General features: G+C 31.0%; 3 protein-coding genes across 5 annotated transcripts; all 3 read right to left on the bottom strand.

Moving 5' to 3' along the window:
- Positions 1–2,485: 2,485 nt before the first annotated feature.
- Positions 2,486–5,883, bottom strand: LOC108813149 (protein PAT1 homolog 1). The gene is made up of 5 exons (XM_018585615.2): positions 5,608–5,883; positions 5,199–5,335; positions 5,055–5,111; positions 4,841–4,916; positions 2,486–4,709 (listed from the first exon to the last, which is right to left on the bottom strand). The coding sequence occupies exons 1-5, from the start codon at positions 5,657–5,659 to the stop codon at positions 2,701–2,703; spliced, it is 2,331 nt and encodes a 776-aa protein (XP_018441117.1). The 5' UTR covers positions 5,660–5,883; the 3' UTR covers positions 2,486–2,700.
- An 854-nt stretch (positions 5,884–6,737) lies between these two features.
- Positions 6,738–9,104, bottom strand: LOC108809461 (OVARIAN TUMOR DOMAIN-containing deubiquitinating enzyme 11). Of its 3 annotated transcripts, XM_056989733.1 has the most exons (11): positions 8,928–9,104; positions 8,706–8,850; positions 8,334–8,567; positions 8,156–8,229; positions 8,004–8,058; positions 7,859–7,933; positions 7,556–7,629; positions 7,411–7,459; positions 7,162–7,246; positions 7,011–7,067; positions 6,738–6,884 (listed from the first exon to the last, which is right to left on the bottom strand). In XM_056989733.1, exons 3-11 carry the CDS (start codon positions 8,547–8,549, stop codon positions 6,841–6,843), a joined length of 729 nt encoding a protein of 242 aa, XP_056845713.1. In that variant the 5' UTR covers positions 8,550–8,567; positions 8,706–8,850; positions 8,928–9,104; the 3' UTR covers positions 6,738–6,840. The 3 variants fall into 3 exon arrangements, with proteins under 3 accessions (XP_056845713.1, XP_056845714.1, XP_056845712.1); XM_056989734.1 differs by lacking the exon at positions 8,706–8,850 and having other exon boundaries at positions 8,334–8,562; XM_056989732.1 differs by lacking the exon at positions 8,706–8,850 and having other exon boundaries at positions 8,928–9,103.
- A 1,040-nt stretch (positions 9,105–10,144) lies between these two features.
- LOC130496123 (UDP-glycosyltransferase 82A1-like) lies at positions 10,145–20,625 on the bottom strand. Its single transcript, XM_056987928.1, has 3 exons — positions 20,021–20,625; positions 10,843–11,468; positions 10,145–10,408 (listed from the first exon to the last, which is right to left on the bottom strand). Exons 1-3 carry the CDS (start codon positions 20,484–20,486, stop codon positions 10,145–10,147), a joined length of 1,356 nt encoding a protein of 451 aa, XP_056843908.1. The 5' UTR covers positions 20,487–20,625.
- Between the last annotated feature and the right edge of the window lie 5,349 nt (positions 20,626–25,974).

Here is a 25,974-nt window from a genome sequence, read left to right as displayed (position 1 = left end):
TTAGATTAATCAATTTTTCTTCTTCCTCACTGGTTGCAAGTAAGCGCTTTACTACTCTTCTGAAATTGTCAGCCAGACGACGGCGTTACAGTGACAGCGGAGAATAGTGTGAATTTGTATCTATTCCAATTTCTATCGTTGATTCATCTCAGATCTCTCAATTACGTACATTTTTTAATTTTACCTTCAATTCTCTTCATCTAATGATGTCTTATTTCTCATTTGCGATATAGTCAAAACTAAGGTAATCTTTTGGTAAATCTATGGCCTCGTTGCCGTATCTGTTTTGTAGGGACGAAGTTCGCCATTCCATTCCTCTGTTTTGTTTTTTTTTCCAATATCAACATTTGTTCCGTTCCATATAGATAAATTCTATACTATATGAACTTGTGTTATTTAGGATGAAAAATCTTAGTTCTAGATACTAATAACGTGTTGTTTCATTCCTCTGTTCCATTTCGTGACGATCTTGGAGAGAGTTTTTATAGAGTGGGTTGAAAGACAAGCAAGATGATACTGTCGAAAACATGGTTGCACTAATTGGTGATGATTATCTATTTAAGCACAACACATGGAATGGTGGAGTTAAAGCAGATGATGTTAAGGTTAAGAAGGACCCCAAGTGGCGGCAGACTCAAGTGAAGGTCATGTACCTTGTGAATTGGATAGGCAAGATGGTCAGCAAGGTGGATAGACTGTGGCATTCACTCCTGCGAGACGAGAAGCCAATAATAGTATAATCATGTCTATGTAAAGTACATTTAACCGTTTCTATTCTATTTGATTCACATAAAATGGAAATACATCTTATTTGCATTCATGTTTTACAATAGACGGTTTAATATCACTTTAACTTCTGAATTCATACTAATATTTAATATTTGGATTAGAGTTTATATTTTCATTTAAGATTTAGTAATTATTGGATTAGGTTTAGTTTCTGAAAAATTGGGATTACAATTGGGGAAATCATTAACTAATATCACTTACCCTTAGACATTTCAAAAGTTGAGAAATTAGTGAGCTGCTCTTTTGATTGCAACTACATTTTTCCTGGTTCTATTCTACCGTATATGGAATGGAACTGCAATTTCTTGTAATTTGAGTTCTATATTATACAGTTTACTATCACATAATGTAGCTTACCAATTAATACTAGTATTCTTATTTTCATATCTGATATTTAGATTTGGGTTTATATTTCCATATAGGGTTTAGTGATTAATTGATATAGTTTGTTTATATAAGTTTGGGGTTGTTATTTGTGAAGCATGTATATCATGATCTATATTATTTGCTATATATAATAGCAATACTATTTGCTATATATAATAGAAATACTATTTGATACGTAGAATAGTAATGTCTGTAACTTTATTCATCGTTACATCATACATGTTAAATATGGGTGGGACACACGCTATGTTGTTATGTAATTGTTTAGAGCCACAGAAAAAAGAACGACGTCATTTTAATCTCTCATTTATGACTGGAAACTTGTTAAAGACAAGGACAAAACCGGACGATTTGAAGCTTAAATGTCAAACAGTCAAAATCAATGTTATTTACCTAATTTGTGTTCAAAATATAGCTATTACACAAATAAGCCCTTAATGCAATGTCTTAAGTATTTGCTTTGAATTATAAGATTTTTTTTTGTTTAATAGATATCTCAGTTCTAATCACAAAATGATACTATTATTTAAAGTAAAATGTAAAACTTCGGGTTTTTAGAGCAACCTTATTAACATGTCTAAAAACATGTCGCTCATCATCGGCGTTAGCATTCACCAAGCCCTGAAATTTTGGGGGTATATTATACTGTTTATGTAAAAAAAAATTTGGAGATCTTAAATTTTTTTTGGGGAACTTATGTCTATATAATTATCTTCATCAAAAATTTCAGGGAACTGTTACAAATGTTTCATTACGTATGATTCAAGGCCGGCCCCGGTGTGTATTGTAACTCAAAACAACAAAATCAATCCTAAGACGGTAGTTTCAAGATTCTGTCTATAACAAAGAATCTAGTAGGAATTATTAAGCCAGTTCTATATATATAGTGTTGTAGTCTCAACTCCTCCACAGAAAGAAAAAAAAAAAGGACGCAGACAAATGAAATCTTGAAACAACCAACGAGAGATGCAATAGGTGGAGAAAGAAAAAGAGATGGGTCCAGTAGTTTTCAAAAGAGGGTTTATGTGGGTTCTGATTATTATTACAGAGGACTAAAGAAACATGTCAGATAGCAAAACTTATCTCCCTTTCCCTCAGCTGCTTCCAGAATTTAAATCTGCTAATCGAAGCACCTAATCTAGCTCCAATCTCTCACTATTTTCCGGTTTAAGGGTTCATCATCATTCTGTACACAAACACCCCTATTTTGTTCCCTATAAAATAGAATTTTCAACATAAAGAGCATCAAAATATGGCTTCCCTCGGCGAAGACATTTCTTCTTCCTATAACCTACTCCCATCTTTCACATTCTTTCCCACCATCATTAATACATATAAACCAAGCAGAGTTTGCATTTGTCCATCATTGTAATAAGAAAAGAAAAATAAAAAGAGAGCAGACTCTAAAAGCATTTATCATCTGAAATCCTTGTGAAAAGAGTCCTACACCACCAGGTTACTTACAAGTTTGACTCCTGAGTCTACACACACAGATCAACTGTTTGTTTGATCCACCACAGCCCACTATGCCCCATTGGTTATCACTTCTCTCTCTCTTTTTGATAAAACCCTCACAGACTCAGAGTTGATATGACCACCCCTTGCATGCGACGCCGACTCACTAACAATAGCAGACGGACGGCCAAAGTTCAACAGATAGTTCCTCTGGTCGTCACTGGTGTGACGGATGCTCGCTCGTAAAAGCTCAGCAGGCATTTCCCTCTTTATCGCCACCTCCAAAACATCCGCTGCACTCCCTTGGTTCTGGCTCCGGATCGTCTCATACTTGCTCCTGCAGTATTTGGTAAGAAGGTTGAAGAACTCATCAAACGAGGCTCTCCATAGACCATCATTGACGACTCGAGGAACCGCCACTACTTCAGCAGCTCTCTCGAGAAGAGATATCAAAACAACAGAAGCACCATCCCCAGCAGAGCTTCCAATAGGACGCAGAGGTGGCTGCTCTGAGGAACACACTACAGCTGCAAGGCAAGCACTCAGCGCTCGTAGGTCCATGGCTTGGACGCAGACCGTGACTGCTTTGGCAAGATTCACAGTCGTCTCTGCTGCTAAAGCATCTGAAGGCAAACCGCCGAATAGAAATCTCAAGTGTCGGAATATAGCCATGCAGACAACTCGAGCAATCTCGGTACCTGGAACTAGAAGCTGTATGTACTTCGTAAGCATTTTCCTGCCCTTTGGAAGAGTGGCTATACGGAGAAAGACAACATCATCCTTAGTAGCAGTCTGATTGGTTTTGCTGAACGGATCTGCGAGTTGGAGTGCTGTGGCTAATCCTTCTAGGAGAATCTGCCGCTTTCTCTTGACCTGAGCACCTCCATCCTGGGGCCTTGTGGATTGGAGATGCCTGTCAATGTCAACTATGTCAATAAGAACTCCAAGAGCATCTTCAATCGTAACCCTAGCCGCAACAAGAGGCTCCTGCTCCAAATGTTTTTTCCCTGAGCCTTCATTAGAACCAGGGGAAGAGTCAACCTCGAGCAACGCAGGTGGCCTGCGAATATAAGGAAGTGTAATCTTTCCAAGAGCATCTACATGAACTTGTGGTGGATGCTGTTCAGAACTGTTACGTGACCGAGGCTGGTGATCCTTCAGCTGAGAAGGGTAGAAGAGTGAGATTGCTCTAGACTTCTTGGCAAGGCGAGCTTGGTGGTAATAGTCATTGACGTAAGGATCATTGCTGTGTGAATGAGAGTGCTTCATCTTGAGTATACTCTCTATTTCTTCAGAAGTCATGTATTTTGATCTAAACTGCAATCCACTTTCACCTTTTTGACTACTAGCTGCGTCTGATGCCTGTTGGGAGATGCCTTTGTTCTTTCGACTTCTCTGAGATGATGACTTGGGTTTGTGTTCCCCGAAAGGAACTTTACGTGATGATGGTGAAGGATAGGAACTATAAAGTTGGGACTGTAGGGCCGCAAGATGAGCATACGATTGCCTCTGCTGGAGGGCCATCATATGTTGTGCCAAAAGATCATTCCGAGGAGGCAGTTGTTGGTGCTGTTGCTGTTGCTGCGCCAGAGTATGTAATAAACTAGAATGATCTCCGCGCAGAAGACCAGGATCAGTGAGCCAATGAGGTTGCTGCACCATGTTACCAAGCGTAGGGCCACACGAGGCATGTCTAGTCAAATTACCACCACTGTACTGAGGCCAGTGCGACGATCCTGAAAGGTGAGAACTAGAACTCGACCGCGGGGAAGGTGCAGCGAAATTGAACTGAGAACCACCGGGAAGAGAAGGAGCACGTTGGAGATTTGCAAGGGAAGTCTGTTGAGATCTGCTACCAGGCGGAGGAAAGGAAGTGAAAGTTGACTCCGGTAGAATTATTGGTTCGCTATTGTGGTGTTGTAGCGGCGGTGGTCGCTGGGGATAGGAGGATGTCCTGTACAAAGGTTTGGAGTGAGGAGATGATTGTGACTGTGAGGACCATCTATTAGCCTCTTGATCTCGTTCGTCCAACCAGCTTGTGAGCTCTGTATCGTGTGTCCAATCGGTAGCAGAAGAACCTACAGATAAAGTACAATCAGAAAAAGGTTAATCGTCGAGACAGGTCATCTGCTGTTTGAGACAAAGATATACAGAATCTCCAACTCTAAAAGGTATATAGTAGTAAACAAGTTAGAGAAGTAGAACTCACTCTCTCTTGAAAAGGATCCTGAACCTCTGTCACCAATAACACCAGGGTGTTTAGGTCCAGAAACAACTCTGTTAAGCTACAAAAAAAAACAAAGAGAACAGTTAGATTCAAAATCACTGACAACAGTTCAAAAGATGCAACAGGTATGTGCATGATCATGGCATTGGACCATTGGTACTTAAAGGTATTAAGTACAAATAAAAGCCATGCTAACCTTTGCAAAAGTAGTGGCAAGATCATCGAGGTCAGATAATGATCCTAAACCTCCAGCCTGGAATCATCAACATAATAATATGTATTATATTAATAACAACATCAAGAAGGTAGCTTTTTATCAAACAGAGAAAACACACATTACCTCTGCTTTATCAAACATGTGATACTCATCATCAGGAGCGATGACTTCATCATCGTCCAAACCTCCCAATGACATTTCGTCAAGGTTTTTCCCAAAGAAGTCATACTGAGATGCGTCAAAGAGCGAACTAGTTTGATCTGCAGATACAAAACACAGCAACCAAACAATGTTACAACAACACATATAGAGTAAAAGTTATGCCGTGTGGTGACCATAACAGTCTGCACTTTCAATCAAAGTGATAAACAATAACATCACAAAAAAAAAAAAAAAAAATCAAATATTTTTAATAATTCATGCAATTAGAACAACAGTGACCTAGAACCATATAGAAAACACAAAAGCGGATCCAGAATCAGCTAAGGAGAAGAAAGAAACATCCTTTCGATTGAAGGGAGGAGAGAGAGACCTGAGGAAGCGCGAACAAAGTTGTGAAAATCCCTGGAATCGGATCTCTCCATGATCCACGATTAGAGGAGGAGCAGAGAAAACTTTAGAAATCAGAGGATAAGAGAAGGGGGTTGGAGTTAAAAGAGGAATTGAGGCTCCTAGGGTTTTCAATTTCCTAAGAGACGAGAGACACGCAAGTGAACTTGCAAGGAAAGATCTTTCTTTCTCTCCGCCAGAGAGGGAGAGAGAGAATGGAGAAGAAGGAGTAAGCCAATGGGAGAGGGCTTTTTTTTTTTTTTTTTTATTTCACTTCCCAATTCTGTTCCATTGAGATACAAATAGTCTTAAATGAGTTATGCATACAGTTGTTCAAAAAAAAAAAAACCATTGAGTGGTTAAAAAATATACATAAATCCTATGTACCTAATTGTTTTCTTGGATTTTTACAAAATTTAGGAGTAGTCAATCAATATCATTTTTTTCTGTTTTAGAAACATATCTCATGATTTTAATTATGTAATAAATTAAAAACCCATATCTTTACTTGAGTTTTGGAAAATATGAATTTTCAAATATTATTTGAAGTTTTCTTGTTCAAAATCGCGGTTGTAAGTTTATTTCATCATCACTCATAGTTTTTTTCATTCATGTTTAACATGATTCACATGTTATAAAATCTTACAGTTTTACCAGAGGCGGAAGGTAATAATCTAACTTCAACACACGCGAGCACCATAAACGAATCAATAGTAAGCATACTAGAGAGAAGAGAACCTCTCATGCACGACCACAAAACTGCATTATATACAGAGAGAGGACATACCTCTTTGATTCTGCCTAGAAAAGATGCCTTCTATTCTATGAGTCAAAGCAAATGATGCTCTCCTGTTCGATTCTTTTATTCTTGTGATTTAACAGCCATTGCTTTAGTTACTTGTTTGAAACTCAAATCAAATATAAAATCTTTTAAAATGAATTAAGACTTATATAATACATGACACGTTATTTGGTCCATGACTCCATGTGAATGTACATCATCAGGTCCATTCAAATTAATCTCATCATGGTCCCCTTTTTTAAACTCTTTTTGCTGTTACTTAGTTGTCTTTCATTATGATTCAGAAATTTCAAGTGTTGAGAGGGAACCAATGATACAACAGAGTGAGGTTAAAGTAGGAAGTTCACACACAATATGAGAAGGATATTATTATACATATTACATATATATGAATATACAAATCTGAATCGAATCCTAGAAGAGCCAATGCTTCCTCCTGGGTTTTCTTGTGGGAACATCTGCAAGACCAAGTACCAATAGGAGATTTAGATTCAGAGAAGCCATGGAGCCTAACTAGTGATGATGATAAATGACTTTGAAAAGCAGAGTTTATGGAAGATAGTGAGTGTTTTTTATTTTTTGACCTCCACTAGAGTAAAGCGAATTGTAATGCACTTCGCTCCAGAAGCTAAGCCAAGCCTCTGCAGAAGAGTAAAAGGATTCATTTAAGGGAGGACCTAGCAAGGTTGACTAAGAGAGCTTCAAGGCAGAAAGAGAAAGAGAGAGAGTTAGTACCACGAAGAGGGTTCTTGTTATGAGGAAGTATCTCGATGTAGGATTGTTCCCGAAATGATGTGAGTAAGCAGATCTTAGCGTCGAACTGCAGTAATGCTCTTGAGTCAGTCATTCAAGGTAAAAGGTGCGAAATTTGCAAGATGCGGTTGCTCAAGACAAGACACAATGTCTGGCAAGTAAAAGTGATCTAGTCTTGTAGTAAACTCAAAACATGATATTTCTTCTTTAGAAAAAAAAAAAAAAACTTACACGATCTGCTGCAGCTTGAAGAGTAACGTGATCTCCCCATTCACCCGATCTATTCCCATTCCAAAATTCATTGGCAACAAAAAAAGAGAATGAATCAGATAATAGTTTTTAGAAAAAACAAAAGAAGAAAACAAAGATGACTCACTTTTTCATCTTCCTGGTGTAGTGTCTGTATTTCATCGGCACATATCCTTCGTATAACTTCCGTTGCTCTTTCAACTGTTAAAAAAAAACCACATGCTAAGTCAAAATAATGGGAAGTAACAACGTATGTAGCCCAACAAGTTTGAGAGAAACCAAGTCCAAAGGAGTTCACAAGTCCTAAGGAAACTAGTGTTTTGATTGGAAATGAGCCGCAAGTGCTAAAGCCAAAGATTGCAAAGCAAGTCATCAGAGAAAGATGAAACACAGAAACAGAGTTGCACTAAGGTTGGTTCTTAGAGAGTACCTGCTTTACAATATGCTTCCTTACATGCTTATGGTAATCTGGATTGCCGAAAAGCTGGTCTGCCAGAGCTCGGAACTGGCAATCAAGTATATATAACATATGATGAAATATTCTTTTGAAGAGTCCAAACAAGGATGTTCCTTACCTGGCAATTTCCATCCCCCTCCATCTGTAGTTCAGCTAACCCATATGTGGCCAACCTGAAGCAGAAGAAAATGGCTAATGAATAATCTAATCAATCAAATGAAAGGAAAAGACAATAAAAGCAAAATATTGATAAAAGAAGAATAAGAGAACCTCACAGAGAGGAGCTCATGGTCTAATGTTGCATCATTTACATCAGGTATTTTAGTGTTAATCCGAGGAGTGTGCTGCCAAATACAAAGTAAAAAAAGTTACTATGAACAGCTCGCTCATCGACTTATTTTTATGAAGTATATTAAGGTGGAAAAGAGAAGCTTTTTTTAATCATTACAGGGATAGAATCTAAATGAGAGAGTCTCTTCCCAAGCCTGCCGTCTCTTGTTCTTAAGCTCTCCTCTTCAGCTAATATACGCGCAATGGTTTGATCATCCTCTGTATCCGCCACGCTGCTACTGAAACTCGAGTTTGAGCTCGCACTTGTACTTCCCCCTGCTCTTCCACTTGCACTTGCACTTGCAAATGGATTCCGATTGTGTTCATGATCCATTGGTGATTGGATTCTACTCTAAAATACGAAACAAAACAAAGAGAGAGTATGTGTAATCAGTATGAAAGGCTTAAGCTTTTGTTGAGCTCATAAAGCTGTGTTATGGATCTAAAGCCAAATCCTAATCCAAATGTTGCCTACTGTTTAATATTCAACCTTAAAATGTTTACAATACGTAACAAAGGATGAAACTTTCCCGTTCAATTGCACGTCATTAGATGAACCCGAAGCAAAAGATCCACACTCATTCAACTACCCCAAATCCAAACTAGCGCCAAAACAGCGATCTTGGTTGAAAGCCCTAAAATTGATCCCATGTCTCTATTGAACAGCCAACGAAAAATTCAGATTAATTACTTCAAGAAAACAACAAAATACCTAAGGTGGACAGATATTCTCAGCTCAATTTCACCAAAATCGATCACTTGAAGCAGAGCTGCAGAGGAGGAAGAAGCTAAAATGAAGATTCTGTGCGGAAGAAACAAAAAGGATTCGTTTTTTTCTTCTCCTTTGTGATTTTTGTCAAAGACTCGTTTTCGTCTTCTTTGGCGGTCAAAGAAAAAGTCAAATCTTTTGTTTGCGCTGAGTAAATCTCTAAATTTTACGACATTTATTTACCAGAAATATTCTAGGATAGTTCTAAATTTTTTTTTTTATCACAAACGTAGTCTTAAGAATCACCAAAATGTTTTATTAAAAGAGTAAATATATATTTATGTTCTGAAGATTAATTAAACTTAATCTTAAGGTTTAGAGTTAAGAGTGGGGTTTTGGAATTAAGGTTTAAAATTTTAGAAAATAAAATATAAATATTAAAAATTGAAAATAAAATTTTAAAAATTGGTTTCAAAAGTCATTTCGAATTGTAAAAGAAAATTTTAAAAATAAAAGAAAATTTCGAAAAAACCAAAAAAATAATTATAAAAATCGAATTTAAACACATATAATTTAAAACTATAAATAATTTTTTTACCCTTTTTAAAAAAAAATATTTATTTATTTATTTGCATTTATATCTCTAGGATATAGGAGTCTTTAGCTATTAAATAAAATATTTTTGGTCATTTTCTTGCTTAAATTTTTGTGACAAAAACTTTAAAAATGTCTACTTAAAAGAATTTCCCATTATTTATATATTTGTATGTTTTTATTACAATTAAAATCGTACTGGAGTATTCTGAATGTTGTTATTCAGATTCCTAGAAAGCTTTCCACCAAACCAAAAAACAATAGAGAATGTAAAAAAAAAGGAGTATAACTCTCACTAGAGAAATTACCACCAAAAGTTGAAAGACTCAATCAACTTTTTTGTTGTTGTTTCAGGATAAAATATTTTCTAACTGACTCTAACTTGATCAACATACAATAACTTACATTCTGCTTATTTATATAGATTTAAGTAAATTCTTTATATTATATTTTAAGTGATATTTTTTTGAAAATGTAAATTTTTGGGGAAAATTGAAAATTTAATATTAAAACAAAATATCATACATTATAAAGGAGAAATAGTATATATTGCATGTATGGGTCTTATGGAAGCCACATACAGTGGAAAAAAAATTATTAGGTTAAGTTACATCTCAATGCACATCTCATTTTATCTCATCCTTAAAAAGGGTAAACATTTTGTCCGAATACAAACGCGTTTCATTCCCCATTGCTTTATGTCTCAACTTCTTCAATCTCTCACCTATCTCTTTATCCTCCATAACTTTTCTAAGTCCAACTCCAACCTCCTCCTCTCCGAAACCACTCATTCGCACCCCGATCTTCCACACGTCCACGATGTATTTACAGTTCACGAACTGGTCTCCCGCTACTGGATAACACACCAGCCTCCGATAACTTGCTACCGCCTATTATATTTTTTCAAGCAATGACGCACAATGAAACACAATGTAAGTAATATACGCATTAATCATTAATGTCGAGTTCATGGAGATAACTACATCATATGTAACGTGGTATATGTGATCTATAACTATATGTAAGGTAGTATATGTCTTGTCACAAAAAAGTAGTATATATCTATAATGAAATGGAAAATATATAACTATATGTCTCGGAGATGTAACTATACGTAACGTAGTATATGTGATCTCTAAACACACAATATAACTATATGTCTCAGCTTTGATGTCAAAAAAAAAAAAACTATATGTCTCAGCTTGGAAAGAAAAACAAACTATGCCTCGGAGATAATTTTTTTTTTTTCAACCGGAGATAACTATATATGCAATGTAGTATATGACGGACATTCATGGAAATTCAATTAAGTTTTATTATGTACCTCCATGGTCGAGTTCCAGCCACAGTGAGTCACGAAACAACCCACTGAGTCGTTCTTAAGAACTTCTGTCTGCGGGGCCCAGGGCACAATCCTTCCCTGGTTCTTAGCTATGGTGACTCTATGCACGAACCCTGGTGGCAGTCCCTCCTGCCACACCCGGTTTAGCGCCCAAAGGAAAGGTCGTCCTGATGCTTCCAACGCCAATGCTAACGTACGAATTTTTGATTCTCCTATTGGAGAAACCCAGCTTCCAAATGATATATAGACGACTGAGTTTGGCTTCTGTTCTTGGAGCCAACCAAGACAGGATCTGTCTTCTTCCCAGAAAGTAGGGCTTTTGGTTAAAGTTTTAACACTTGTTGCTGCTTGGTCGTGCAATGGACCAACGTAAAGGATTTGAGGGTTTCGACCGTTATTTCCGTGATTAGTCATTTCACTTTCATATTCGTCTTTGAAGGAGTTTACTAAGATCCACCGGAGATGTTTTGCTCTTTTTAGGGTTCTTTGCCAAAACTTGAATCGTTCTTTTTGAGCTGTGGGAGTTCCGATCAGCCATAATAGGTCTCCGGCGGATAGGAGCGGTTGTTCAGGTAGGAGTAATGGTTTTTCTGGTTGACAAGGAAACCCTGCATAAAATTTTACAACTATGAATTAATATATAATCATTTAGTAACCAAGCACAAATAAAACAAAACAAAAAGAGAACAAATAAAACAAATTGTATTCCACGTCTGGCTGGCGTGTTTATATACACCAATAATCAATTAAGAAATAGTATTTTCGTAAATATATAAAGTTACATGAATCCCTTATATTTTAAAAGAGAACAATTTAAAAAGTAACAACATATAGTTTGTACTAATTAAAAAATGCACTGCCGAGTTGTCATGTAATTCAAATGTTAATTTTGCTTACGTGACGGTTCGATAATCAATTGAGAATTTTGTTAGTCCAAAATCAAATTGCTAGAGAATGTTATATTATATAGTATGTCCATTATATACCATTCATTTATCAAATCAAAATTTATTATCTATTATTTCTTTAAATAAAATCTACGGAATTACCTAATATGATTAAAATATATATATGACAATTAATAATTTTAAATAGTAAATATTTGCTAACAATTTGTATATTTTCTATCATTTTTTATTTAATTCTTTATTATTAAAATAAATTACACAATTATATTAATCATATAATAAAAATATATATATTTGTGTATGTTGTATTTTAAATTTTTTAAAACGAGTACAAATTACTAAAATTGTTAAAGATACAATGATTATAAAACTTTTGTGATCAAGGTTTGATATTTTTTCTGTAATAAGATACAATGATTATAAAACCATACGGATAAATAATTTATTGTAATTGGTGTTTATGTTACTATATATATATAATTTAAATTAAACTATACATCATATGAAAATACATATTTATATTTTGATATTTGCATTGAACATATATTGAAAAGTTAATATTTTACTTTGAAATCTTCATTGTTTTTTAAATGATTATAAATTATTAAAACCCCTAAACATTCCACATTAAAAACAATTCGCTGGTGTAAAATTATGTTACAAAATATGGAAATAATCATAAAATTATATGAGTAGAAACATCATTTAATAAATATTCGTATTAAAATATACTATATATATGATAATATAATTTAAATTTAATTATACATCATATATATACATAGATAAGATTGATTGTTTTGATATATTTACCCTAAAATGATTGCAAACAATAGTGATCGTTTGATTTATATGCACACGCCAATTTATTACATAATAATAACTGATTTTGTTAGTTATTTAAAATATAATTATTATTTTATTATTTCATCATATGCATAAAAATTAAAATAAGTAATAAATATAATATAAATTATTTATTATGCACCAAGGCGTAGATCTTAACATAAGTATGTATCTCTTTAATTATTTTAAATTTTAAACATTTCTAAATTTTAGGTCAAAACAAAAGAATAAAATGAGAATAAACTCCAAAATCAATATTTATATCAATGAACGCTAGAAATGAAAAAAACGACATAAAAAAGAAAAGTATTGAAGATATATAGATATGATTGACACTTGAACGTAAACTTCTTATAAGCATAATTAATTTTTAAATTTCTAAAATCATGATATAAAACCGAACTGACATAGTTTCATTGTAACCAAATAGTAGGCATGAGATTTTCGGCATAAACGTTAGATTCTTATGCAATAAGTGATTTTTCTACCTAAAATATTTTTAAAAAATATGATCAGCATATCAGTAAACAAATTATTTAATTAACAAAATGAAGTTTAAAATTTGTTTAAAGGGCAAAAATATTAATTTGATCAAAATAAAAAATTATTTTTCATATATTATTTTTGAATAATCTTCATATAAATTCACTATGCGGAAGGCTCATGTCTTATCTGGTATGTAATGTATCTAAACTATTAAAAATGACATACTCTGAAAAAATCTACTTATACAAAGTTGTTAGATCCTTTCATTAACTCATTATTTTTTGGTCTTACAATTAATTACTCTAACTATATACATAATTATTTAGATATCTATAGATTTTTAGTTATACACCTCCTCATTTTATTGATGTGGTTACTTAAGCACTTAACATTTGATATATTTCATTTACCTTCATCATTATATGTTACTACATTATTCCAACTAATAAATCTATACTATTAAAGCAGGATCCTATTTTCAAAATTTTGGATTCTGCCTTTGGGTTTTTATCATATTTACAAGACAATACTATTTTCTTTTTTAGAATATTTGGATCGTGCATAGAATTATTTAACAATTTCGTGATCAAATATGAATATATACCTGAAATTAAAAAGAGATTATGTTTTATAATAACCATTTATTCATTTTCTTCAAACTACATTATAAAAAATTCAACCAAGTTTTAAGAATCACACATTTATTCAATTTCATATAATATTAATAAGTATATGAATAATTTAATCAATTTTTAAAAAATATTATCAGATTTTCTGAGTTTTTATCGGATCAATTGGTATCAGATCACGGGTTTGTAGCAAGTTTTTATTTTTACTGAGTTTATCGATTTTTTAATTGAAGATTTTTTTCATAAAATACAAATCTAATTATATATGGATCGCCAGATATATCAGTTCAACTATATATCTGATCACGGTTTTGTAGTAAGTTTTTGTTTTTACTGAGTTCATCGATTATTCAATTAAAAATCTTTTTCATAAAATACAAATCTCATTATATACGGATCGCCAGATATATCAGTTCAACTATAAATCAAAGTCGAATATAAAAACACTACTTTAAACTCAAACATTATATTAGAACAAATTCTAAATTATAATTTTTCCAATCAAAGAGTTTTAAATTTATGTAATTTTTTTCTCGAAACCGTCAACAAAGAAAATATCCGCGCTTTTTAAATCGCGGATCAAAATCTAGTAACCTAGATTAAAAGAGATCATTTTATTTTTTTGTCGGCTCGTACGATTATTGTTGGTATCATTAATTTTATAGTCTCGTAAGAACATCTATGATTTAACTTAATTAAGAACAACTGCAATTAGGAATCCAATAGTGGAGTTCTTAATAGAGCATGTCAAAAATAATAACAAAAAAATGGAAGAAGTATGAAAGAGAAACATTTTTTTTTGTAGAATATCTCAATGAGAACTTTGAAATATTCTCTTAAAAATATAAGTCATGTGTCAACATATAATTTCTTTTATCTTGTTAAACAGAATAAAATCTAAGTATGTTCTATAATAAATGTAATAAAAATGTTATTTGTATTTAAGACATTTGAAGATACTACCCATTGAAATTGCTCTAAAGGCATGTGCATCAGTCATATTTTGAAAGCAGCTCTAGCTATTAATATTAATAAAAGAATAAACAGTAAATGAATGAGTGATGAAAAAGGAAGAGCATGCTCTCGATTGAGAGCAGTGTTCAATGTTGGTAAGAAACTACAAAGCTATTGGTACAATTTTATTTATCTTTATAAAGTTCAATTTTTCAATCAAATAATGAATTTAATAATGCGAGATCCCACACTTACGAGAAACTGAACGATGATGGTGTTCTAAACTCCCAACTTAATTAGGCGGCTTATTGAATCAAATATTGTACATTACTTATTAGTACAATTTACGTTTTCTTTTTAAAGTTTAATTTTTCCATCAAATAATGAATTTAATAATGTGAGATACACACTTATGAGAAACTGAACGATGATGGTGTTCTAAACTCCCAAATTAATTAGGAGGTTTATTGAATCAATCATTTGAGAGAATTCAAGATTTGAATATATCCAAAAATATGAGATTTGAGTACATCTTACAAAAAATTGTTACAAGTTTTATGGGGTTTTGAAGAAATTTTAGAGTTTTTGAAAAAAAAATCTTTTAAATTTAAAACTTATGTTGATATTTTTCTTTTTATGAAACATGTATATATATATGTATTTAAAATCGATTTTATAATTCTTATTTTATCTTTTTTTTTCATTTCAAATAGTTTGTTTTTAAAAAAAATTGAAGTAAATTTTTTTATTTTTTGAAAAAGTTTCAAATACCATCATAGAATGTGATATTTCGATCATTGTTTTTCACTATAAAATATAATCCAAATCCTACCAAGTTCCATTGATAAATTTTATTGACAACATCCATATTTTTTAATAAGTTAGAATTTGGAACAATTTATACAAATGCTAATCCAATAAACTTAAATTTCATATAGAATTTGCAATGTTACATGCAATAAGAGAAGATTTGAAAAGAATGAAATCCTCTCAAATATTTAATCCAATAAAACCCTTTAGATTTTAGACTATGTTATCTGTCATCTTAATAAACTCGCAACTCTCAAAAACATGTATATTGGTGGTGTCTACAAATAGAATAGCAGTCTAATTAAGTAATATAAGTGTTTCATTATAATTTTCTTATTCAATAAATTTTTAATATTTAACTAAAACATAAATTATTTATTGATAAACATGTGACAAGAAAAATATACTTTGTCGCCATGATTCTATATTTAGCAGCGGAAATGCTGTGAATTCTTATAAATATATTTCTGAAACTAAAAACCCGCTAAATCCAACATGATATATATTGATCACGTATATATGATATAAAGAAAATATGTTGAGTTCTATCACCATGGCAGTGCCACTAGAAAACATTAACAGATTGGTCAACTTGGCGGGAAGATTTAAAGCAAAACATTAGGAATATATTATATTACAATTTACACCAACTATACATACTTTATTTTAAGAAAAGAAAAAACATATACATGATTATGTAGTTGATTTGTATGCGAAGTTATTAATTGAATTTGATTGGCTTTCGTTGGGTATAAGATTGTTTATGCGATCGATACGTACATTCTTCATTAATTAGAACGTACCTATAACCTATGCACCAGCACAACCTACAACATGTTCTATTACCAGCAACATGTTCTATTACCAGGGGCGAAGCCAGAAGTTTCATTCCATGGTGCATTATTAATAAACCAAAACATAAAAAAAAAGAGAAACCAAACATGAAAAACTATGGGTGCATTATATGCATAACATGATTTTAATCATTTTATCTAACAAATTTAAATAGTTTTTCATAACCGCGAGTTAGTGTTCAGGTGGTATGAAGTGTTTCAGGATCTAAGAAATCTCAATTTGAATCCGTACTACAAAAAAAGAGGTGAATTAAATCACTTAAATGGTATCACAAAATTAAATGATTTTATTTTAAATTACTTATTTTCAAATGATACAAATATGTAAAATTTAGCATCAATTACGAAAAAATGATGTTTTAATTAAGTTATTTGACATCAGTTCAGCTAAGTGATGTAACTTTTTATATTTTGTATCACTTTAGCAAAACTGATGTTATTAGATAAATTTATATCAGTTAAATAAATGATGCATCTATTTTGTAGTTTAAAATCACTTATCTAAATGATTTTAACTTACATCAGAAAAAATTGATGCCAATAAAAATAGTTTGTATCACTTTAACAAAACTGATGTTAGTATATAAATTTATATTAGTTAGATAAATGATACACCTATTTCGTAGTTTAAAGTCAATTATTTAAATGATATAAAACTTACATCAAAAAAAATTGATGCCAATAATTTTACAAAATTGCTTAAAATAATTTTATAGATTAACCTTAACTCCGAAAGTTAAGGTAACTAATTTTTTTCCTTAACCTCAATTAAACGTAAATGGTGTTATTGTACCTTATGTTGCATCAGTTAATATTTAGGAATGAAAAAAATAACTTAAATCTATATAACTGCTTCGTAAAAAGATGAACTTCTCTTCCTCTAAATCTTAACTAACGGAGATATCAGCCCCACTAATAACGCTTTTAGTGACTGCAATTAAAGTCAAAAGCAATTTATCTTATTTTGATTCATCTCGTTCTAGTTCCTTTCCTAAACAGTAAACACTATCTTCGTCGCTTATGTCTCTTCCATTATGGAAGTTCTATACCACGAAGCTTCTCATGTGTCTGCCGCTCCTCTTCACTACCCATCTACTCCAACCCCTCTTCCTCTGCAACAATCACCGTTGATTCCGAACCCATCTTTCTAGGCCGTTGTGCTCATAAAGATTTCCGAAGCTTACACCAGCTATCAAATCTGAACACCACTGTCTATTCCGGCTTCTTATAAAATTTTATAACACTAAGCAACCATTTGACATTGAAACTGAGTTTCAGAAGTGAATGGTTCTGTACTTAAACAGTGCTGCAACTTCTCAGAAGCCCACAGCTGTATTGGAAGCCTTGCAGAATTATTATGTCCTATAACTTCTACTACTTAAGGTGCTTAGTATTCTCTGTTCACGAATACCAAGATCTGATCATTTGATTGATAAATGTTCCTGACCATTTTCTGTTTCACTGTTTTGTTTGTGCCAAGGCTACAGATTAATTTGAGTTTGCTTGGAAAAAATATCTACCATGATGCTTAAGACTTCGTTCATTTCGGAAGAGTCATTGCTTAGGACTTCATTGAGTGCCAATTAATGGTTTCTAGTAGACCAGGATGCCACCTGAAGCTACAATTGTACAATTCAGTTTTGAAGATTGTCTCGGGGCTTTCATGATAGAGTCATTATCCACCTTAGTTTAGGTGGTATCTCGTAGCAAAATTTGTTATTTATTTTATTTTGTTTTGTAAATTTGCACGGTGAATAAATAATGTAATTTAGTTTCAATACATTAATTATTAATCTAGTATGATTTTTTCTGATTTAATTAATTATTTTGTTTGCATTTTTATTTTTTAAATAAAATATATTTATCGTTTGTTAACGTCAATAATGTACAAGTGATAAAAATATTTTAAACCAGTAATTATAAATGATATAATTACTAAAACCACTTATGAAAAACGATACTGATTTTACATCAGTTATTAATAAGTAATATAAATAATTTCTATCGATTATTGTAAGTGATACTAATTTTAACATCACTTAAATAAATTGATGTAAAAGTTAACATCATTTTTTTGTAACTGACACATATACACATCAGTTGCTAGAAGTGACATTAATAATTTGTATATTGCATTGGTTATTTGATAAATTGATGTCAATTATTTGCATCACCACTTTCAGAGTCACTTATTTAAATGATGCAAAAGTTATTAACATCATTTATAACTGATACATATATTAAAAATAAGATTTTTTCTTGGGTTCACCCCTAGGGAAACAAAATAATTGTTTATACATATATTAAATTGAGTATCTTTTGAAAAAGGAAACAAAATAATTGTCAAGTTATATTATGTTTTAAAATAAAAAAAAGTAAAAATAAATAAAAGTAATAGTAATTGTATAAATGTATTTAAAAAAAAACTATATATAAATTTTAAGGTTTAGAATTTATCTAAAGGTTTAAGATTTAGAATTAAAAATTCAGTGTTTTTATGATTTAGAGTTTGATATTTATGATTTATCCAAAGTTTAGGGGTTATCCAATGGTTTAGGGGTTAGGATTAGGGTTTAGGGTATAGTTTTTTGCTGGCGGATTTAAAATTATTTTTCAAAAATTTGTTTTTTGTTAATTACTATTTTTATTTATTTTACATTTATTTTAAAAACATAATGCAATTTGATAATTATTTTGTTTCTTTTTTTTAAAAGATACTCAATCTAAGATAACAAATTTCTATTGGTTGGTGAACCTAAAGGTTCATCTTAAGGGTGAACCCAAGAATAACTCTAAAAATAAATGATGTGAAACAAGCTTTTTTTTGTAGTTGCAACGTTGCAACTTAAATTATCCTGACTTGTGGACATACAAATAATAACAAATGTTTTCTGCCGATTAGAAAATTTGGAAAAGAATCCATTTCTAGATTTCATTTCCCCTTAAAAATTAGTTAAACAAAAAATAAAGCTCTAATAGTTTTAACCACAAAATTTTAAACTTTAAAGCACCTCCTCTTCCCATTGGAGTTCTTAATATATGTATTATGTATATATATGTGTATGTATATATTATAAATATGGTACCCATTACCCATAACCTCTACCATCACCCCTAGCTATTACTTAAACTCATTTGTATTTCAAGTTGTGTTTGTGTATGTTCCTCGTCATTTGAACACACCTACACGTTCCACAAATTCATTTAGCCCCTTAATCCTTATATATATATATATATATATATATATATATATATATATATATATGCAGAAGGACGTTATTATTCCACAACGATGGTCGATGCGTCTTAGGCGCTAGATCTCATGTGAAATATCATTTATGCTTCAATTATATTTAAAAAACTAATTCGTAAGACTTTCACTTTATTTCGCTGGTTTTAATTCTTTATCGCATCAATGATTGCATTTTCTAGGTAATCATATAAGCAAACCTATATTGAACGTCAAAAATAGTGGACAACCAATGACCATGATATCATTCTTTATAACGAATGTATAATAAATTTGGTTTAGTGTACCATAAGGTCTTAATATCGAAACACAAATAAATAGTATATGTGCATATAGATTAACTATCATTTATTTGGCATGTCTCAAAAGGAACTACGTATATGTGAGTTAGTTGTATTAAGAAAATACAATAATTCAAATTACCTTTTCGGGAAACTATGCCTGTCCGTACGAGCTCCGGTATGGCTTCAATCATACGGTAAGCAGCGAACATCACCGGCCAGAACCCGGCGACAGGAACACCACACTGATCAGCCACTCTTATAGCCCACGAAGCCAATAAATCGACTACAACACAAGCCACACCCATGTCTTCTTGTAGAAGGATCCGTTCGAGTTGAGACGGCATGATGTTCTCCATCGACTTCTCTATGGAGAAGAAGTCCGAGGGAGGTGCATCTGGATGTTCTTGACCGTCAGATATGGCCAGAAACGTGATTCCAAGATCATCGTTAGTCGTCGAGATCCGACGGTGGATAGACTCAGGAGTCATAACGACAGGGGAGAAGCCACGGCTGAGGAAGGCTGATGCGAGGTGGAGCATCGGGGTGACATGGCCTTGCGCCGGGTAAGGGATGAATATTATCTTTGGCTTTTGTGTTTCTTTCATATCTTTTTCTTGCCTTCGAATTTTGATATTTTCTTCCTATATTTTTGGAGTTGTGATAATTGATATATACTGCTAAATCTATGTGAATTCGGGTTATTAGAAGATTATTAATTTAATTATTGCAAACCATGCATGTGCTATTGACTGGACCAATCTGTAAATTTGTATGCAAAATATATATCAGAGTACTTCTCATAAAATGAAGGTGTGTTCTCATAACTTTTGCATAGTATATATATAAGTAACTATTTAGAAAGCAAGACTCGTACAGGTTTCTAAGGAAGCTTTTGTTTTCTAAGGAAGGAAGCTTTTGCATTCCACTTATTGAAGAAAAAACTTTTGTATTCCAGTTGTTGGGCTGTTGCATGTACAGTGCTCATTTAGTTCATATATTATATCTTTAGCGACATGTTTTTCCCGTTTACGGTATGGACCACCGTTCTATCTTTGTGTACGATATATGTATATACAAAGTAAGAATATACGGTGGCTGCAGGCGGTAGTTGCCAAAAGAAAAAGAAAAATTCTGTTTACATTAAAAATGAGTATTTGTATGAAATGGAAATCATGCACTAAATCGAATATACAAACATCAAGTGAAGTCAATATAGTGGCGCCTGTGAAGTCAACAATCCTCAATAAACATAGAGAAGTGGAGGCATGTTGTTTCCAGTGATCCAAAAAGATCTCAAAGTATATATCGAATCTTCCTAATTATTTTGATTTACAAAAGTAAACTGTTTATTAAAATATTTATGAAAATAATTAACATTCATAGCAAAAGAATTAAATTAATGAAAATATAAAGTTGCACTGTGCATATATCTAGACATATTTCTAATATTTGTATGGTCGATTTGTTTACTAAAAATATGTCTGATTTGTTTACAAAAGTAAAATAAATATTTGATTTGCTAAAAAATATTGTAAAGTAGCTGGCTAGATATGTTTATTAAATATACGTATTTTAAAAATATCAAAAGGTTTAAATTTATTTTTTATGACTTCAAATGAAATGAATAGTGATGATTAATTGATGACTGTTCTGGCCATTTATGTTGTCATCACAATATGATTAATTCGAAATACGATTGGCTGGATAAACTTTGGATTAAATTGAACAACATGTGTTTTAGTTCGGATATTTGGTTAAACTTTATAGTTATAGTAATTCTCTCAAATAACTTTTTTAAAAGTTTTTGTCACAAAATAATATTTAAAAAAGTAAAACGATCAAAATAACACATTTTTATTTTAAATTTTTTAATTTTAAATTTTTTGAAATTTGAAATGCATACCTAAAACTCACTTCTTAACTTTAAACTCTAAGTTTAAATTAGTTAATCCAAAAGTATAAATACATATTATACACTTTAATATAACCTCATTTGGTCATTTTCCTTTTTGAGAGTTATTTTGTGAAAATAAACTAAAAATAACTATTAAAGAGAATTTCTCTTATAAATTATCCGAGTGTTAAAACCAAATTTTCTAGATCTAATTTCATTCGTGATATTCCTGACATACATATTTCAATCAAAAACATGAACTTTTTAATTGCACATGATAAAGACAGCCGTGCATGGGGTGTAATTACGTACTCATGAATTATATTAACGTGCCATGACTTAAAGGTAGATGTCAGGTCAATAACGTCCAAGACTTAGGGGTTGACTGGTTTTTCCGCAACCACCCGCAAACGCAGCTTTTGCGGTTGATAGCGGTTGACAGCGTTTCAAAACAATCATATAAACCATTACAAATCGTTTCAAACCGCTCCAAACCTCTTAAAATTAAAAGCTGGTTCCAGCTAGCGTTTGCGGTTGCGGGCGGTTGCGGTTGGATAAAAAAATATTAAACTATTTTTTCTAAATATTTTAAAATTTAAAATTTAAAACTAAAAATAAAAATATTATAAATAAAATATATACACATTTTCATATATTAATTTAAATTCACAAACAATATAGTATTTTTTATAAAAACTTTAAGTAGCTATTCATCATAATTTTCAAAAGTTAATATAAATACATCTATAAAGATATACACATATAAAAGAAAGAAACAAAATATTCTTTAAAAGTTCTAATATAAATCTTCATAAAATATATTAAAATTATAAATTTCAACTACTTAAAAATTTTAAAAATAAACTTAATATTAATATTAATCATATTATATTAATAATTATTATATTTTATCACAATAGTATGTTTTTATGTTTTATAATATTATATATGTTTATATTGATAATTTATTATTAAACCGCTACAATATCTCATAATCAACCAGTCACAAACGTCCCACAAACGCAACAATTTTTAAACGTTACGCCAGTCATACAAAATGCCATATAACATTTGAAACCGCAACAATCCGCACCCGCAAACTCCCATATCCGCAACCGCAACCGCTGCGTTTGAACCAGTTAGGCCTTAGTAGGTTAACAAGCAAAACTAGTTAATGTTCTGCATATTAATTTGATAGAAAATAGTTAATATTAATAACTAAAATTACAAAGATTAAGAGTTGATTAGCTGGATTAAGAGTTGGAAAGCTGTTGAAGAAGGAGATTCATATATAGTAGAAGATCGATATGCTTGCCCCTGCTGATTCCTGATTTCTGAATTCTTTAAAGGTTCCACGCGGTGAGTTTTAAAGACCGATCCATCTCGATTTATATTGTCATATATTTTTTTTGAAATAGATTTATATTGTCATATTGATAAAGAATTATTTGAACCTGCTCGTATATTCGTTGAAAAAAAACATTTTTTTTTTTGAAAGAAATATTTTTTGGAAGAAATATGTTCTGCCCAAAATCAAGAAATGGTTTCCACTGTTAAAATTTTTTATATAGAAAAGATGTGTATCGTGCTTGTATCTCATTGTATAATGTATTAAACGAATTAAAGTGTTAGGTAAGCAGCGGTAGCACGAAACAAATATATACCAATATCTAGAATGAGAACCCCGACCATGTATTCAAGAAAACTACTTTATTTGACCCCCTAAATTACTACATTATTTTATTTAGTAAAATTAGCTAAATCTAGTCCATTCAACTGTCCCAACTCCCAACACTATATTTTTAGAGCATCCTTATCTAGGATTTCTTAAAGCGGGAATTTTAGGGAAATATAAAAAACTGTTAATTGTATTCACAAACACTTACAACATGTTGCATCCCAAATTATTAATAGGGTTATTTGTAAAATAACCAATAAATAATCTTTTAGAAAAAATTTAATTTTGCAAAGTAACGTACTCGCACTTCTTGTGCGACAATAAGAAGATATTTCGAGAAGTCTATTTATAACAAATTTTTCAAGAAGTCTTTTATGAATTTTCTTAATTTTTGTAAAATTTTAATCAATTGCCAGACTAACTTAATTATCAGAAAATACTTCTAAAGATTTTTTTAAAATATATTTTGACAATTCTATTGTTCATTCATATGTATTAGTGTATACATCAATTTCAGACCTCATAAATTTTATATCTTTATTGTTTATAGTGATGAGGTTAACAATATTCTTGTTTAATTAGTAGTCTGCTATAATAAATCTTCTGAAGATGGTGTCTTATGTTTGCTAATGTCTTTTAATACTATTTTCTGCAGATTGGTTCAATTAAAAAAGTTTACTATATAAGTTTGATGCATAAATATTTTGCGTCAGATATTTAAATTGATGTATTTTTTGTGTTTGAAATTTTGTGATAATAAAAGTGTGAAATATTTGAAATTTTTTTATGTTGAACTTGTATCAAATGCTATTTTATTATATTTTTGTGTAATAACTATAACTTGTTATCATCATTATTATCATCCAAATTACCCAGAATTGGTAGGGGCAAATACATAAGACTCTCCTTTAAGCTGCACAATTATAATCTTAATAAAATAATTTACAATGAAGACAATAGTTTATCGTTAAAAGTTAGAATTTGAAGGAATGAGTAAAGCATACTCTAAGCGAGAACTAAATTTTTTAGTCAATACAACCACAATTTATAAGACTTCACCGAAAAAGTTTACTAAACTAATATTTAAGTGGGAAACTAAAATTTTTAATGAAATTTAAATGTGAATTTATAAGTCTTCTAAATCGCAGTCAAATTTCATTAAAACTTTATTTTTTCCACTTAAATATTAGTTTAACAGACTTTTTCGGTGAAATCTACTCGAGAGGTATATTAATGAAATCTGATATATAGTTTTTAAATCTCAAAAATACATTTCAAAAATGTTTAAAATAGTTTAAAACATAGAAATTTCAAAATAGAATTTCAAGCTTAAATAATATATATATATATATATATATTTGAGTCTAACACACACAAAAGTATAATTTATATTGTTTGAAACTAAAACAATAACAAGATATAAAATCACAATGAATTTAAATTGGATTTTTTTTTGTTTTAACACTCAGAAACAACAAAGAAATATATCAAAATTTTAAGGAAACATATTAAAAGCTCTATATCTCAATTTTTAGAGACAAAGATAAATCATGATAAATAAAATTTTAAGCTAAACTAATAAGTAAACAATCACATTAATTTGAATCTATAGTTTTATTCTGATTTAACACACATGATACTCAAAATAATTGGTGAAAAATATAAGTTACCAATCTTGACAGTTGCATAGAAGAATTCTCCAGAAGCATACAATAGCATTACAATATGGCATACTTCTGAATAAGTTTGATAATGAAGTCCATAGTCCGACATATTTTTCTCAGATCTAAAAACATACATATCCAACAATGGCTTCAAAATAGATAAATTTATTTATGATTAAATAATAACTAAAACAATTACATTAGGCTGTTTATTCAAATTTAACACACATAAATACATATTTAAAATTGAGAAATTGCATCTCATACACTAATTTTTTTTCCTAATTAAACGAATACCCTAAATCCCACACCATGATACATTCCTCCATAGACACAAACTTTTCACATCATATACATTTTCTTAATTTCATCATTCTTTTAGTATTTTAAACCAATTCACTCTTTAATTTCATCATTCTTTAGGAGGAGAAGATGAAACCATGGAGTGAAAAACCTGTAAAAACAAGATAAATTTGTGAGAAAGACATGAAACAATTATATGAGAAATTAATATAAATTTTGGTGTCTTCAAGTTCTAAGAGTATAGTGAGAATTTGGAGAGTTTTAAAGCAGAAACATTATATTATTCTGCAGCCATTTGAAATAAATTGAGAGAATATATAAATTTTCTTTGCATAAAGAGATAAAAATAATAATTTGGTTAAACATAATTTGGCAGTTCATTGCAGTTTAGACGATTTTTGAATTTGTCTCCTAACTCTAAACTTACCTTATATTTGACTGCTAATGCATAATTTCTCGAGAAGTCAAATAGTTTAACTAGATAGCAACAAATATTTCGTTAAACATATAATCAACTTATAAAATATTTAGTATGTACAAAACTAAACATTTAT

The sequence above is a fragment of the Raphanus sativus genome, chromosome 6 (assembly GCF_000801105.2).
Source record: "Raphanus sativus cultivar WK10039 chromosome 6, ASM80110v3, whole genome shotgun sequence".
Taxonomy (NCBI): Eukaryota; Viridiplantae; Streptophyta; class Magnoliopsida; order Brassicales; family Brassicaceae; genus Raphanus; species Raphanus sativus.
The sequence above is the reverse complement of the archived record's forward strand: the minus strand, read 5'-3'. Positions and strand labels throughout refer to the sequence as shown.

Coding starts and splice junctions, on each gene's coding strand:
- LOC108813149 (XM_018585615.2), bottom strand. CDS start 5,659: ATGGAGAGATCCGATTCCAGGGATTTTCACAACTTTGTTCGCGCTTCC. Junction 5,336..5,607: donor CTTTGTTCGCGCTTCCTCAG/GTCTCTCTCTCC, acceptor TTGTATCTGCAG/ATCAAACTAGTTCGCTCTTT. Junction 5,112..5,198: donor ACATGTTTGATAAAGCAGAG/GTAATGTGTGTT, acceptor TGATGATTCCAG/GCTGGAGGTTTAGGATCATT.
- LOC108809461 (XM_056989733.1), bottom strand. CDS start 8,549: ATGGATCATGAACACAATCGGAATCCATTTGCAAGTGCAAGTGCAAGT. Junction 7,460..7,555: donor TACACCAGGAAGATGAAAAA/GTGAGTCATCTT, acceptor GAATGGGAATAG/ATCGGGTGAATGGGGAGATC. Junction 6,885..7,010: donor TTCGCTTTACTCTAGTGGAG/GTCAAAAAATAA, acceptor TTGGTCTTGCAG/ATGTTCCCACAAGAAAACCC.
- LOC130496123 (XM_056987928.1), bottom strand. CDS start 20,486: ATGAAAGAAACACAAAAGCCAAAGATAATATTCATCCCTTACCCGGCG. Junction 11,469..20,020: donor AGGCATAGTTTCCCGAAAAG/GTAATTTGAATT, acceptor AATTTTATGCAG/GGTTTCCTTGTCAACCAGAA. Junction 10,409..10,842: donor GCTGGAACTCGACCATGGAG/GTACATAATAAA, acceptor AAAATATAATAG/GCGGTAGCAAGTTATCGGAG.